The sequence below is a fragment of the Dendropsophus ebraccatus genome, chromosome 12, assembly GCF_027789765.1.
Source record: "Dendropsophus ebraccatus isolate aDenEbr1 chromosome 12, aDenEbr1.pat, whole genome shotgun sequence".
Lineage (NCBI taxonomy): Eukaryota > Metazoa > Chordata > Amphibia > Anura > Hylidae > Dendropsophus > Dendropsophus ebraccatus.
This window is the reverse complement of record NC_091465.1, coordinates 66528564-66544445: the sequence shown is the minus strand read 5'-3', so window position 1 is coordinate 66544445 and position 15882 is coordinate 66528564. Positions and strand designations below refer to the sequence as shown.

General features: G+C 44.2%; 2 protein-coding genes across 2 annotated transcripts in view; one reads left to right on the top strand and one right to left on the bottom strand.

Annotated features, from left to right (window-relative positions):
* The window catches only part of LOC138769495 (insulin-like growth factor III), a 33930-nt gene extending 18367 nt beyond the window's left edge, over window positions 1–15563 (top strand). The window contains exons 2-4 of the mRNA XM_069948012.1: window positions 8330–8504; window positions 11737–11865; window positions 15083–15563. Of these exons, the coding sequence (XP_069804113.1) occupies window positions 8330–8504; window positions 11737–11865; window positions 15083–15096 (318 nt within the window). The 3' untranslated portion in view covers window positions 15097–15563. The remainder of the gene's footprint in view (window positions 1–8329; window positions 8505–11736; window positions 11866–15082) is intronic.
* On the bottom strand, window positions 2963–5124 carry LOC138769716 (uncharacterized). Its single transcript, XM_069948349.1, has 3 exons — window positions 4522–5124; window positions 3198–3443; window positions 2963–3096 (listed from the first exon to the last, which is right to left on the bottom strand). Exons 1-3 carry the CDS (start codon window positions 5042–5044, stop codon window positions 3044–3046), a joined length of 822 nt encoding a protein of 273 aa, XP_069804450.1. The 5' UTR covers window positions 5045–5124; the 3' UTR covers window positions 2963–3043.
* Window positions 15564–15882: the final 319 nt, after the last annotated feature.

Here is a 15882-nt window from a genome sequence, read left to right as displayed (position 1 = left end):
CTGAGAGATGCAGAATCTCGATTGGCCGTGCATATCACATGTGCTTCGCGATTGCTGCCAACAATGCCGTATTTTCCAGTACTTTGTTTTTAGTGAGGCATTAACCAGGTGCAAGACAACACGTAAGGTCCATAGATAAGGGAGATGTTTATGTTCCTGGTATGTTACCATTATTCTGGGTGAAAATAAAGTGACACATAAACTCCATATACAACTCTTTCGAATACACTATAGGAGGATCTAGCCATGTTGCCTAGACTTTTTTCCCACACAGATTCCGCATCAGAATCCGTGAGAAAACTGTGTGGAATGGCTTCCCATACCTTACACTGTGAACTATAGAGCAAATTTTCTAAAGCATTCTCCTAGCAGTGGCGCTGCAGGGGAATTTAGCGCTTGGTTGTAGGTTCCTGGCTAATTCCTCCAGAAGGCATTCTCTTTAACTACTTAGCTGCCAGTTTTGGAGGTGGTAAAATTTGAAAAGGTATGGGGGCAAGAATTATTAAAGGTATTTTAGATGGAAGAGTATCCTTGGGGCTCTTTTACATGGGCAAACGTGCAGGCTGCCTCTGACTGATCTCGCTGATCGGCGCTAGTTTGCAAAGCCTTAACAAGGCTGAATCTTGTCGCTGATCGACAGGAACAATCACTGGCCGATTAAATGCATCAGAGTTGCCACACGTCACCAATTTACAGAAGCCGATGTGCAGTTGATGATCTACCTGTATAAAAGGTTTGTCCGGTAATCTACCATGTTGCTTCTGCTGCAAAATCTAATTTAAAATGTACAGCCTATGACTAGAGATGAGCGAACCTAACGGATTTCTGGTTTGTACAAACCAGAAATCTCGGCATCTGACTCCCGCTGTCTGCCGGCTCCGTGCAGCGGGTGGATACAGCCTAAGGAACGCCTAGAAAACTGGGATACAGCCTATGCCATAAATGACATAGCCCCCCCTCTTTACCATTTTATGTATAAAGCACATTAAAAAATTGAATACTATTATATATCGTAGCATGCAATTGTCCAATCTATTCGGCTATAACAATAATATTCCCGTTCGGTGACGGGTAGAGGTAGACGAAAAATGCAACAGGATTGCAGATTTTTTGACGCATTATTTATCATAAAAAAAAAATATAAAATTACTAACCGGTAATTTCTTTTCTTTGAGCCTATGACGGCACCCCTGGAGAGGACCACCTCCTCCCATTGGACAGGAAACAGGACCACTGGACCTTTAAAAGAAGCATCTCGCCCCACTCACGCCAGTCTGTTAGCAAGAACCTAGGAGCGAAGGCTTAACAAACATACATGTAGAAAAGGACACACAGCAACAAGTGTAACACATGTGTGCTAGGCAAGTGAAAGTATCTTAGAATATATAACTATCTTTCTATGTGCATAAACTAAATTAAGTGTAATAACTTATAATGGGTGGGTATAGGCGGGGTGCCGTCATAGGCTCAAAGAAAAGAAATTACCGGTTAGTAATTTTATATTTTCTCCTCTCGCCCTATGACGGCACCCCTGGAGAGTAGACTAGGAATATCCGCCTAGGGAGGGACTACCGCCTGTAGGACTCTACGGCCAAAGCTAAGATCCTCCGAAGGAGAGAGCTGCAACCTATAATGTCTGAAGAATGTATGCGGGGAACTCCAGGTAGCTGCTCTACATATCTCTTCTATAGACACTGCGGCCCTCTCAGCCCATGAAGTAGAGACTGCTCTAGTAGAGTGTGCTGTTATAGAAGTAGGAAGTTCCTTATTACCACTTCTATAGCATTCCTTGATGGCCTGTCTAATCCACCTAGATATCGTCTGTGAAGAGGCTGCCCTACCTCTATTCTTCCCCTGGAAAGCTATCAGGATATTGTTATCTATCCTCCATTCCCTGGTAACTTCAAGGTAGTGTATTATAGCACGCCTAACGTCTAACGTGTGAAATAAAGCCTCCATATCGTTAGATGCATCTACACAAAAGGAAGGAAGGATAACCTCTTGAGATCTGTGAAATTCTGATACTACCTTAGGAAGGAAGGCCGGATCAGGGGAGAGTGTGATTCTATCATCTCTAATAACCATGTAGGGCTGAGTGATGGAGAAAGCTCTGATCTCTCCAACTCTTCTAGCGGAAGTGATTGCTAGAAGGAATGCCACTTTCCAGGAAAGAAATCTGATCTGTATCTCTGCAATTGGCTCGAAGGGGGATGTTGTTAGTCCTGAGAGCACCAGATTTAAATCCCATGGCGGCAGCTTGTTTCTCACTGACGGGTGGAGCCTTACTGCTGCGTTAACAAAGCGCTTGACCCAAGGATGCTCTGCCAGCTTAAAGTCGTACAGTACACTGAGGGCAGAAATTTGTACCTTGATAGTACTTGGCCTGAGGTGCTTTTTGAGACCTTCTTGTAGGAAATCTAGAACCAGAGGGATGTTGGGTGGTTCCAGGACGTTAACGGGATGACCAACGAATCGGAGAAAGGTCCTCCAGGTTCTGAAGTAAATGTCCGAAGTGACCTTTTTCCTGCTAGCCAGCATAGTAGATATTACCTCGTCCGAGAGTCCACGGTCTCTCAGTAACTGCCTCTCAAAAGCCAGGCTGTCAGATGGAGGCTCCCGATTCCTGGATGGTATACTGGGCCCTGGTTCAGGAGATCCGTTCGTTCTGGTAGAACCCAGGGATCCGCTAGAGACATCTTGCGGAGCCAAGTGAACCATACCCTTCTGGGCCAAAATGGAGCAATTAATATTATATGTGCCTTGTCCTGCCTGATCTTCCTGATGACTCGTGGTAGGAGTCGAATAGGCGGGAAGGCGTAGAGTAGACCCCTCTGCCATGATTGTGCAAGCGCGTCCAGCGCTAGTGGCTTGTCCGACTGGCATAGGGAATAGAATACTTTGGTCTTCTTGTTCTGACGGGAGGCGAACAGGTCTATCTGTGGATAGCCCCATAGAAGGCAAATCTGCTGGAATACTTCCTGATTTAACTCCCACTCCCCCTGGTGCAGCTGATGTCGGCTCAGGAAGTCCGCTCTGCAGTTGTCTACCCCCTTGAGATGTAGAGCTGAGAGGGAGAGAAGGTGAAGTTCTGCCAGCCTGAATATAAAGTGGGAAATCCTCATTAGTTCCACTGACCTGGTGCCCCCCTGGTGGTTTAGGTAGGCTACTGCTGTCGCATTGTCCGTGAGGATTCTCACATTTCTTCCCTTGATGACTGGAAGTGCCTGTGATAGTGCCAGAAACACTGCCCTTAGTTCTCTCACATTTTGTGACTGTCTGGAGTGCTCCGGGTTCCATACCCCTTGAAGAACTAGTGATTCTGAGTGAGCCCCCCAACCGTATGGGCTTGCGTCTGTAGTTATCGTTAGTAACTCTCGTATGTTCCAAGGTATACCCCTGTTCAAGTTGTTTCTTTCTGTCCACCAGGATAGCGACCTGAGAGTCTGTGGAGATAAAACAAACACATCGTCTAGATTGTCAGTCTCTCTATTCCATACCTCTAATATTTGTAATTGTAAGGTCCTTAAATGATACTGGGCCCACTGAACTGCCGGGATGCAGGAGGTAAAAAGTCCCAACACTGACATTGCTCCCCTAATAGCGACTTCCGGGTGGTCTATTAGTTCCTGGACCCTTTGGATGACCGACAGTATCTTATTTTCAGGCAGAAAGGATCTTTGAGAAACCGAATCTAGGCATATTCCAAGGAATTTACAATACTGTGATGGGGTCTTATTAGACTTTTCATCATTTACTTCCCATCCTAGCCTAGAGAACACCTCTTCCACTATGGAGATGTCTGCTGTCACTGAGGCCATGGACTCACCGACCAAAAGAAATCGTCAAGGTATGGGATAATAATAATGTCTCTCTCCCTGACATGGGCCATCACCTCAGCCATAACTTTGGTGAAAATCCTAGGTGCCTGGGAAATACCAAATGGCATGGCCGTGTACTGATAGTGAAACACCGATCCCTCTATATTCACTGCTACTCTCAGGAATTTTTGGTGATCTGGATGAACGGGGATGTGGTAATACGCGTCCCGAAGATCAATCGTGGCCATATAGCAATTATGGGATAAGTTTAGAATAGCCGTGGAGATGGACTCCATTCTAAATTTTTCGTAGGAGAGAGCTTGGTTAAGGGGTTTGAGGTTGATAATGGTCCGAAAGGAGCCATTGGGCTTCTTAACCAAGAAGAGGGTCGAATAAAACCCTCTACCTTTCTGGTCCTCCGGTACCGGAACAAGGACCCGCTTATCTATTAATGACCTGACCTCCGTCACCATGGCCGTATGTTTCTCGGGATTAGAGGTAACATTAGTAATAATAAATCTTTCTCCTGGGGAGGACAAAAAAGAAATCTTAAGTCCAGACTTTATTATGTCACACACAAAAGAACTGTTGGAAATCGCAAACCATTCTGAACAAAAAAATTGTAATCGCCCTCCCACAGGAATCTGGCGTCATTGTGATTGTTTCTTAGAGGTATCCCCTCCTGAAAACATAAGACCTCTACCTTTTTTAGGGGGCCTCCAGTCCTTTCTTCCTACTTGGGTGCCACCTCTGCCTCTTCTGCCTCTACCTCTGGAAGGCCTGGTTGCTTGTGTAGAGACTAGTGGGAAGCTCTTTTTCTTATCTGAGGCCTTCTCTAGTACCTTCTCTAAGGCCGAGCCAAATAAAAGATTGCCCTCACAAGGGACCGCACAGAGCTTAGCTCTGGATGTGACATCTCCCTTCCAGTCCCTAAGCCATAGGGTCCTCCTCGCAGAATTAGAAAGGGCTGCCGACCTGGCCGACAATCTTAAAGCATCCGCAGAGGCCTCTGCCATGAAGGAAACCGAACCCTCTATGATGGGAAACTTGCTCAGCAATTCCTCTGTAGTGGCCCCCGATCTAATCTGTTCCTTTAGTTGTGCCACCCAGATTTCTGTAGCCCTTGCTACCGAGGTAGTAGCTACGAGAGGTTTAAAAGTGGCAGTAGTTGCTTCCCAATTCTTCCTTAAATAGACCTCTGCCCTTTTATCCATAGGGTCCTTCATGGATGCGGAATCCTCAAAGGGCAAAGCATCTTTCCTTGTTAATTTTGCCACCGGAGGATCAATCTTAGGTGCTGATTCCCACGTTGATATCTCCTCAGCATTAAACGGATATTTTCTCTTATACTAAGAAAGGAAAAAATTCAAATAAGTACAAGGAATAATATAAGGTATCCTTTGTATAAAAAAGGAGAGACCCACAGTCTGTGGAACTTACAGCCCGAGGAACAAAGAACTTTCTATCCGGGCGAGCCCATTCGTTTGTAATCAATGTCTTTAGACTCTGATGTATAGGAAAGACTGGACGTTGTCTGGGGGCCAGACCCTCGAACATAATGTCCTGAATGGACTTAGGCTGTGGATTGTCTTCTATGGCCATGGTCTGCCTGACAGCCTTTACAATATTGTCCACCAGTTCAACTGGCATGAGCTTTTTTGCCGTATCTTCCCCCTGGGTTTCTATGGTCTGTGAAAGCTCTCCTGGTTCCTCCAGGCCAGATAGCTGTTCATCCCCTTCAGCCTCTTCCTCCTCCTCATCCTCCACCTCCTCATAGGGAATATTCGGAGCCTCCCCACTAGGACCTGGGATCTCCCTAGGAGGGATCTCCACCACGGGATCTACTGCAGGGGGAGTAGAAGTGGATGTGGAAGGGAGAGAGGCCTGAAATACACAGAAAAAAATGTACTATAAAATATTCTCTTCTCTCTCTCTTTTTCTTTTTAAAAGATAAAAATAGGAATTAACACACCTACCCGAATCTGCCTTTTAATTAATCCCTTCATACTTCTCAAGAATGCTGGTCCCTGGTCATCCAGCACTCTATTCATGCAGCCCCCACATAAGGTCTTTGTGTAGGAACTACTTAGTCTCTTCTTACATATAGGGCAATCCCTAGGTTTAGCCCTGGCTTTAGCAACCTCCTAGATTAATATACAGAGAGAGAGAGAGAAAAAAAACCTATTTAGACTCTAATAAGAAACAAGACTTCATTGGGGGGAACCCCTCTTACCCACACCATACCGCAATGGTCTCAGGTTGAGGATTATCCGATTGTTCAGCGCCTTGTGACTCCATGATATTCCTCTTATTGGAACTTTTGGGAGTTTGTAAAGAGAAAACAACCACCAAACAGTGGCTGAGTACACCTGTACTAGCAGCAAGCTCTCCTGGATGTACACTGCCTCAGCGACAGAATCCAGCTTTTATTCCTGGCACCTGCTGATAGAAGACCGGCTGGCTCCGCCCCCTGCCGCGGCGCTGATGCGGCACACCCTCCCGTGTGTGTGGAACCCCACCCCCGACAGGCCGAGGCCCGGATGCTGCCGGCAAGGCCGCAGGATATCCTACTCACAGGCCCCAGCGCGTGACGTCATCTCGGGGCGCCGGCGTCCTGCGTCGTGACGTAAGCGCGTCCCGCACGCACGCCGACGGCGGCTGCCAGGAACCACCAGGGCGCGCGCGCGCCGCCGCGCCCAGAGGCCCAAGCAGGACCCAGCACCAGAGGAGACCACGCTGCTCGGGACTGGAGCGCCGGGGTCACACGGGGACCCTCTCCAGGAGGTGCTGGGGCGGAGGGCAGACTTGGCCGTGGCTCCTACAGCGGAGACTTATACGGCCGGGATGACGGCACTATAGGTACGCCGGGTGCCCCAGTCTTAAAAGCTTCTGAAAAGGAAAAAAAAAAAAAAACCAGCAAGCAGGAGGATATACACTCCTGCACGTCCTGCTCCCATGGACAGGAAACAGAAACTGGCGTGAGTGGGGCGAGATGCTTCTTTTAAAGGTCCAGTGGTCCTGTTTCCTGTCCAATGGGAGGAGGTGGTCCTCTCCAGGGGTGCCGTCATAGGGCGAGAGGAGAAAAAAAAATTTTTTAAAATATGATACTAATATAAAACTAGAGACTGTGACGTACAAAAAGGCCGCCCCAACCAGCCCTGTTGGTGAAAAAATCAAAGCGCTATAGCTCTGAGAAGGCAAGGGGGAAACCCGAACTGAGGAGAGAAGAACAATGACCAATACTCTTCAGTTCACTGTGTTCTGTCACAGCGATAGTGGCGTACTTCATTTGCTTAGCCTGTTATTGTTAGCCCTGAATCCGGAGATCGCTCCATATTGTTCTAGCAACCCCTGCTGGGTGCTCTGCAATTCTATTGCCATTTCCTTTTAAAAAAAAAAAAAAGTCAGCCCTTCTGTGACCACCATTTACCAGAACATGAGAGCTACAATGGGTCACTGGCCCATAGTTTTTTCTTATTCACATTCCATTTTGGTTATTCCATCAAAAAGGTGCCTGCTGCATGCTTATGGGGTTTGATAGACCAAAGGTAGTATGATTGTGACTGTATGTTTTATTTGCACATAAGTATAGTCTACCATGCTTTGGTAAAGCATATATACTGCTATAAAACACACGGTACACTAGGCTTCATCTGTTGTACCCTATGGGTATATCCTGGGCAAACCATAGTATATGTTGGAATAAATATTTAGAGGTATCCCGACACATACTGGCAAAGTATAGCTGCTGACCAACACTGATCTTTTTAGTGATTTTTGGTGCATTTACCCATTTATATGAGCGCAATACTTGTATGTGTCTTGTAATGTAACTGTATATGTAGACCAATTTTATATATTTTATCAAAAAAGTGCGTAATGCTAAAAAAAAAATAGCTGAAAACATAGTGGATTAAGTAATAAAAATACCCAAGTACACTTGTGAAAAACAAGGGAGCTGGGCGATTCCTAGTGTAATAACGTAGGTGAGAGGTATATATTTGACCCAATCGCCTGATGGAGTTGTGCTAAGATGGAGTTGGGCTTCACAAGGCATACACTGTAGGTTGGTGTATAGAGATATGGTTATGTGATCCACGTGGGACCAACAGACCAGGGAATCCCTCTTCAGACCGGTGCAGGTGTATAGATCATTCAGGGTGTCGGCGTGCATGCATACTGTACAAAGTACAGCATGTAAGTACTTTAAGCAATTCTTAACAAAATGTCCAGAAACACAAATTATTGAAACAAAGGCAGAATGTTTGGTTTTATGTTAGCGCTGTCAACTTTATTTAAATATAAAAAAAAACAAAGAACTTAAAAAAAAATAAAATGTAATAACACTAAACTGAGAACCAGTAAATAAACTGTAAAAGTTATTGCATATGGTTGTAAGATGAACATGACAGCGACGTAATGAAGAGCGTGTGAAACGATCAATGTATTTATTGGAAAACCATTGCCTCAATATGTTGACCTATAACATTGACTTTTTTCACCTTTCCTAGAGGGTAGCGCCGCTCACTATCAGTCAGATGATACTGTGTCTGTCTCTGGTGTTTACGCTGTACGTGGGAGTTGCCAACGCACGTTGCTCGAGGATTCGCTCTAGGGAGATGCTTTGTGGCTCGGAACTGGTGGACATGCTGCAATTCATCTGTGGTCCCAGAGGCTTCCATGTCAGTATGTATTTTTTTAATATGTTCTACATTGATTTCATTCTAGGAACCTTAAGCTGTTTGGTAGCTAGAATCACAATAAACCATGGGCTATGTAAAGTGTGAACACCAGGAGGGCTGCACGTTGTGGGCACAGCTTTACATTTTATTCTCAAAAAAGAGGGCCCGGAACGGGTTATGATTTTTCTTAGATTTGGGTGAAAGGGGGCAGAACATTTACCCTGTAGGAGATACATGGATTCAGGGCATATCAAAAGGGTGGTGGGTTACCACTGAGACCTCCACCAAACCTAAAGAACAAAGAGGTTGTCCTCTAACATATTATGTCACTGTGGCCCATGTGAAGATAAATGCGGTCAATGGGAGCTAAAAGGGATTATTTTCCTTTTGGTGGTTGGTGGTGATCCCAGTACTATATCCCAAAAAATTTCAATAGTTTGAGGATTGGGTATCCAAGGATACGACCATGCTAGGTCAGTACTTCTCGCAACCCTCATGCTGATCCAATTGAACTCGTGCACAGTAGTGACTCGGCGTGGTTGTATCCAGCAATAACCAAACTTCTGTGTCAGAATGGATTTCACGCTGATCAGGTCATAGTACCGCGTACAGGTGGACTTTAAAGTAGCCCCTTTTTGCTTTGCACACTCTTGGAATTGTCTCAATCAGCTTCATGAGATAGTCACCTGGAATGGTTAACAAGTAACAGCTATGCCTTCTCAATAGTTAAAGGAGAGGTCTGTAGAAAACTTTTGTATTGTATTGCCCCCCCCAAAAGTTATACAACTCCCCAATATACACTTATTACAGGAAATGCACATAAAGTGTTTTTTTTTTCCCTGCACTTACTACTGCACCAAGGTTTCACTTCCTGGATATAATGGTGATGTCACGACCCGACTCCCAGAGCTGTGCGGGCTGTGGCTGCTGGAGAGGAGGATGGCAGGGGGACACTGAGGGACACAGGGCACTGGAGGGACACTGAGCATCCCCCTGCCATCATCCTCTCCACCAGCCACAGCCTGCACAGCTCTGGGAGTCTGGTCGTGACATCACCATGTTATCCAGGAAGTGACATCACCATGTTATCCAGGAAGTGACATCACCATGTTATCCAGGAAGTAAAGCCTTGATGCAGTTGTAAGTGCAGGAAAAAAAGCACTTTATGTGCTTTTTCTGTATTTAGTGTATATTGGTGATTTGTATAACTTTTGGGGGGCAATATAATACTTTAATTAAAAAAATTGCTGGACTTATCCTTTAATTAGTGCAATTTCTTGACTTTATATTGTGTTTGAGACCATTGTTACGTGGTGGTCAGTCAGTCTAGAAAATTGCAAGAACTTTGAAGGTATCCTCCGATGCAGTCATGAAAACCATCAAACACTACAGTATGAAGGACAGACCCAGGAAAGGAAGCCCAAGAGTTCCCTCTGCTGCAGAGGATAGGTTCATTAGAGTTACCAGCCTCAGAAATCGCAAGGTACCAGCCCCTCAGATTAGAACCTACATCTTTACAGAGATCAAGCACAGACTTGTCTCAAGATCAACTATTTAGTGGACAGTGTGAGAATTAGGACTTCATAATGAAATTGCTGCACAGAAGCCATTACTGAGGAACAACAACAGAAAGAATGGCTTGGGCCAAAAAACACAAGGAGTAGACATTAGACCAGTTGAAAATTGTACTTTAGTCTAATGGGTCAAAATTTGAGACTTCTGGTTCCAATTGACGTCTTTGTGAAATGGCGAAATGATAAAGGAGGAGGGGACGGAGGTATTTTACTGAGATGGCCTCTAAGAGAAGTCCTTCAACAGTGTTTGAAAACCATTCCAGGTGACTACCTCATGAAGCTGATTGAGAGAATGTCAAGAGATTCCAAAGTTGTCATCTAAGAAACTACTTTGAAGAATCTAATCATATAATATAACATATAATATATTCTGGTTTGTTTAGTTTACTACTTAATTCCATGTTTTTTCTTTGTACATTTTTTTGGAACACATGGAAACTATCAATGTAAGGCCATGTTCATATACAGTAAGAGACCGGACATTCCGTGACCCGGCCGGGTGGTCGCGGAATGGCCGGTCTCTGAAAGATCACGCCCGCATCAGAACTCGCCACAGCACACTATGGAGCTTACAGCCGCAGCATGTCAGTTCTTTGCCGCGCCACGAGGGATCCCGGCCATAGCGTATACTATGTGTATATGCTCCGTCTGGGATCCCATAGACGGCTATGTAACGTAAATTTCCGTAATAGTCCGTAATGGTTTTACGAAAATATACGTTGTGTGAACGTAGCCTAAAAAAGCATGGAATTGAAGGTGTTATCCAGGATATGAAAAAACACAGCTACCTTCTTGCAAAACAGCACCAACCCTGTCCTCAGGTTGGGTGTGGTATTACAACTTGGCTCCATTCACTTCAGAGGAACGGAGCTGCAAAAACCACACCCAAACTGAGGACAGGAGAGGAGCTGTTTCTGGAAGAAAGCAGACATGTTTTTCTACTGAATGACCTCTTTGAAAGCTGTTTCAGACCTTTCACTGGTATTGAAATGTTATATATAATTTTTTTTTCTTTTCTTAATAGGTAAAAATTTTAGGGGTGACTTATTTCATAGTATATCTTTTTTTGCGGTCAGAGCTTTTTAATTTTCTGCTCTTTTCGGCACTCACTTATTGAGCCTATATACGTCCCGATAATCATGCGGCAAGGGCTATATATGTATCGTTAGCCTTATCCATGCAGCCCTTGTAAAATAACATAGTATACATACCTCTTCGCCCTCCCTGATGTCCTGCTAACTTTGGCCTACTCCCTGCAGTGTCTGAAGTAACAGGCTGCTCAGCCAATGACGGGGACAGTGCTGCGGCCAGTGATTGGCTGAGCGGCCTGTCACTTTAGACACTGCCAGGAGTGTGGAGAGGTGTATATATAAGTTTTTATTATTATTTTTTTTTTTTACACATTCATCAGCTGAAGACTGCAGTCTGTGGCCAATGATTTTAGGTCAGGACCAAAAGACACGATCAGCCGATCATCTGCTGATCATTGTTTTTGGCAGATTTGGCAAATTATCACTCCATGTAATAGGGCCCTTACAAGAGAGCATGTAAACTATACTGTTAGATCTAGACACTTTGTAGAAAACATTTGCTTATGTTCTATTTTAACCACCAAATTGGTCTAATGTTTAATATCTAACATGATATTCTCATTTTCCATAGGTAAACCTGGTTCAGTGCGCAGCCGATCCCGGCCTGGGATAGTGGAGGAATGTTGTTTCTGTGGATGTAATTTTGCAATACTAGAATCATACTGTGCGGCTCCTACGTCTAATACTACTAACAGAGAAGGTAAGTCTCAGAGCCCATGATCAGATGAGATGTGAGCTCAGGGTCAGACTGGTCAAAAAGAGTATGTTCTGGTGAGACAAGGGTTGGTAAGCATTGGGTGCTAATCATTAAAGATGGCAACCCCAAGCCTAATGAAGACCCATAAGTCTACCATATTACATTAGTTATCCAACAATTTTATTTATTTTTTTAATATCTTCTTACCAAACAATGGGATGTAAAGTGATCAAAGTGAGGGATATTACTAACTCTATTATTAAATTTAACTTTGCCGCCAACTCCCTGCCACCATCTGACGCGTCTGTGATTTGGAGCAACACGACCTGGTGCACTTGGTAAATTTAGCAATGTGTAACCATTATATATTTGGATGGAATACTGTTTGCTATCTGGCACCCGGCACTGAAGAGCCTATCAGCTGGCTCTTGCCAAACTGAACCAAGCTAAATATTTATAGAGCACTTTGCCAAATATTGAATTTCACAGTGTGTTCAAAGTGCTGTGGTTGGGATTTTAAAACCACCATTCAACGAGAATGTTAGAAGGCTATACACCTTACACAGCTGGCACCCAAATACACGTTGGATCTCACAAACGAGATTGTTTATTGTTGACCTTAAATCGTTCACCATATTACACAGAACAATAGTAGTTAGTTACGATCGTTACAACCATTGTTTACTTCATCTGATTTCAGCAAAAGAAGGAACGATTTGGAATTACACTGAACGATTAGCGAAGATTAGCAAATGATCAACAATGATTTCAGGGTCAGATCTAAATCAATGAATCAATGATCAACAACACAAGAACGATTTTCCGATTGTTGCCTGCAATTACTTAGTACGATTATTGTTTAAATTGAAACAATATAACTATTTTCTGCACGATAATCGTCCCGTGTAATAGAGCCCTAAATTTCTGACCTGTTCAAGGGGTAGTTGGGGATTAAAAAAACACTTGTATATCCCCCCCTTCCCCCAAGCAATATTTAAATACCCACCCTGGTTCCCCACAGCTCCTGATCCAGAGTTTCCTTGTCCTCAGCTATTCGCTACTGGTAGCGTCTCCTGAGATTAGGCTTAGGACCTGCCCGCTCAGCCAATCACTGATTGACATGGGTCAAAACTGTGGCAAATGAATGGATGTGTAGGCAGGTCGTCCATAGACATGTTGAAACAGGGAGAAGAGACACATAGCGAGGGGCCAGAAGGAGCCACAATGGTTGCTGTTGGGGACCAAAGTAGGTAATAAACCTGGACCCCCAGCTGTTTATCTGTATCTGCTTTTGTGCATGCTGGGTAAAAATATTATCCAAACAGTAAATATGTCCTGTTGTCCAGTAATATACTACCCACCCACATAATATATCTCTTCACCAATGAGAAATATGGAGTAGATGGGACCACACTGTAGTTGTAATAGACATCTAATAAAGGAGTACTCTAGCGGGGGAAAACATCTTTCAAATAATCTGGTGCAAGAAATTGTCAAAGATTTGTAAATGACTCCTATTTAGAAATATCCAGTCTTCCAGTATTTATAACCTGCTGTATGTCCTAAAAAGCAGGAAAGGTTTTCTATGGGAATTTCCTACTGCTCTGGGCACTTCCTGAAACAGACAGAGGTGGCAGCAGAGAGCACTGTGTCAGACTGGAAAGAATACATTAGGACATACAGCAGCTGATAAGTACTGGGAGACTGGAGGTTTTTAAATAGAAGTAAATTACAAATCTGTATAACTTTCTGACACCAGTTGATCAGGCCCCATACACACGTCCGTGTCAGTTTTTACTGTCAGGAAATCCTGATCAGGAGACCTCAAATGTCATCAGGAAAGTATCAGGATTTCCTGACCGTAATCCATTTTTACCATCAGGAAAAACCTTCTGGATTTCCTGATGAGAGAGAGAGAAAAAAGTGTTCTCAATATGGTCTAGTATGCCAACATACATCACAGGTACCCACACAGCCCCTAGTGTACCTGGATGGCCACAGGCTGCAGAAGTACAGGCTGCGGGAGGGAGGGGGTTGTGGTTGGGGTCAGGCGGCGGCTGATGTACGGTCGGGGGGGGGGCAACGCGGCGGGGTGATCAGGCAGTGGGGGCCTGCAGCCCTTTGCCGTTGCCCGTGCACGATGGGGAGGGGGGGGGGGTTGCCGGCGAGCTCTCAGTCATCCGTAATCACGGGCACTTTCCTGATGTACAGGAAAGTGCCCGTGATTCTGGCGCTCCCATAGACTTCTATAGGGGCGTCCGGGCCGGAATCCCGGACAAAAATAGGACGTCCTATTTTTTCCAGATCTATTTTCCGGAACGGACACCCTTCCGGAAAAACCTGGAAGGGTGTCCGTAACCAATTAAAGTCTATGGGTCCGGAAATCCGGATGGTTTTTCTGGACGTGTGAAGGGTGCCTTAGAAAGACATATTTTTTATTTTTTTTTGCTTGATAATCCCTTGAAAGTGTCACTGTTGGTGAAAACTTTTGACATGTCTTAGGGCCCTATTCCACCAAACGATTATCGTTCAGATTATCGTTAACTCGTTCGAATCTAAACAATAATCGTTCGGTTGAAATGCAGTTAACGATTAACGACCGAACAAGAAATCGTTAATCGCTTTATAAGACCTGGACCTATTTTTACCGTTGCTCGTTCGCAAAACGTTCGCAAATAGTTCGCATTGAATAAGACATTGTTCGGTCGTTCGCAATAGATACGAACACAATAGCGAATAAATAGCGAAGAAAAACGATCGCAATTACGATCATAAGTAACGATTATCGTTCCATGGAAATGAGTGAACGTTTTCAGGTCTTTCGCAATAGCGGTCGTCTGAGATCGTTAATCGTTAACGATTATGCAAACGATAATCGTCCGGTGGAATAGGGCCCTTAGTTTTGATTGGTCCGGGTCTGTTTAGACGCGTTCCAATTGGTAGTGCTTGCTCCTGGCTCTGTGTGAGAAAAAAAGGATTCGGGCTCCATAGACTTGCACTATGATCCCAACTCGACATGTGACAGAGAGCTGGGAGAGGACCGCAATTAGCGCAGTCTTCTCTCGTTTCGTTCTCTGAACACTCAGACCCATACCGATCAAAACTTTTAGCATGCCTGTATGACAGAGAAGCTGACAAAGTTCCTTTTAAAAATGTAAAAGAATAAAAAACTGACTTGGGGGGTTTATATTTAATCCTTTTTTATTTTACTTTTTTGCAGAACAAAAATCTTAGAAACCTATTGGTTTTACTTGAAGTTGATTCGAGAATGATCCCAGAAATCTGGCCTAAAGGGACTTTTTGCTGCCATGGATAAGTGCAATAAATGGGGAGAGGAACTGGGAAATCTCAAAAAAAAAAAAAAGGGAAAAGAGAATTCTCCTGAGGCCGTGTGACCCCCGTGTGTGAAGTGCGTTGGCCAGGTGATTGACATCCAGCAGTGAATAGAATGCACATCGGTATGGACTTGTGATGTGATGGCTGTGACCCAGTTATTGGACCAGCTTGTATGACATTAGTCTTCATTCCTAGTTTTATATGTGGAATGTCTGTGGAACTATGTTCTTTATTCCATTGTTATGTTGAAAGTTACAATTGTCTTTTTTTTTCACCTTCTCTTCTTAACCTCTTCCCTCTGTATTTGTCTATTCCAAGGAATTTTTAACTACTTTCATTAAATTTTAGATTTTCCATACATTAAATGTTGGATTTGGATTCTTTGCTGTTGATGTTGAATGAAATAACTTGAAATGAAAAGCCTTTAAAACTGGGGATTTAGGTCAAGCCAGCACCATGCTATGAAGTGATATCAATATATTATAATATATTTGTCTACAGATGGGTAACCTCTCCTTCTAGAGAGTTGTCTGGCTTTGCTTGAGTCCCCAGTCATGTTGTAAGACTTCTTAACAGAGACTTGAAGGTAAAGATACCTCAAAAAGGTGACGTTGGAGAGCTCTTTAATGGGAAAGTCCGGTGGGGACAAAAAAATCATTACGGGCCGGGGGTGGGGGGAAAGTA

What these genes read in the sequence shown, in the direction of transcription:
- LOC138769716 (XM_069948349.1), bottom strand. Translation starts at nt 5,044, where the DNA reads ATGAAGGACCCTATGGATAAAAGGGCAGAGGTCTATTTAAGGAAGAAT. An exon ending in CTGGAGGCCCCCTAAAAAAG is followed by an intron (nt 3,444 to 4,521) that starts GTAGAGGTCTTA and finishes TTATCTCCACAG; the next exon opens with ACTCTCAGGTCGCTATCCTG. An exon ending in CAGTCATCAAGGGAAGAAAT is followed by an intron (nt 3,097 to 3,197) that starts GTGAGAATCCTC and finishes CTTTATATTCAG; the next exon opens with GCTGGCAGAACTTCACCTTC.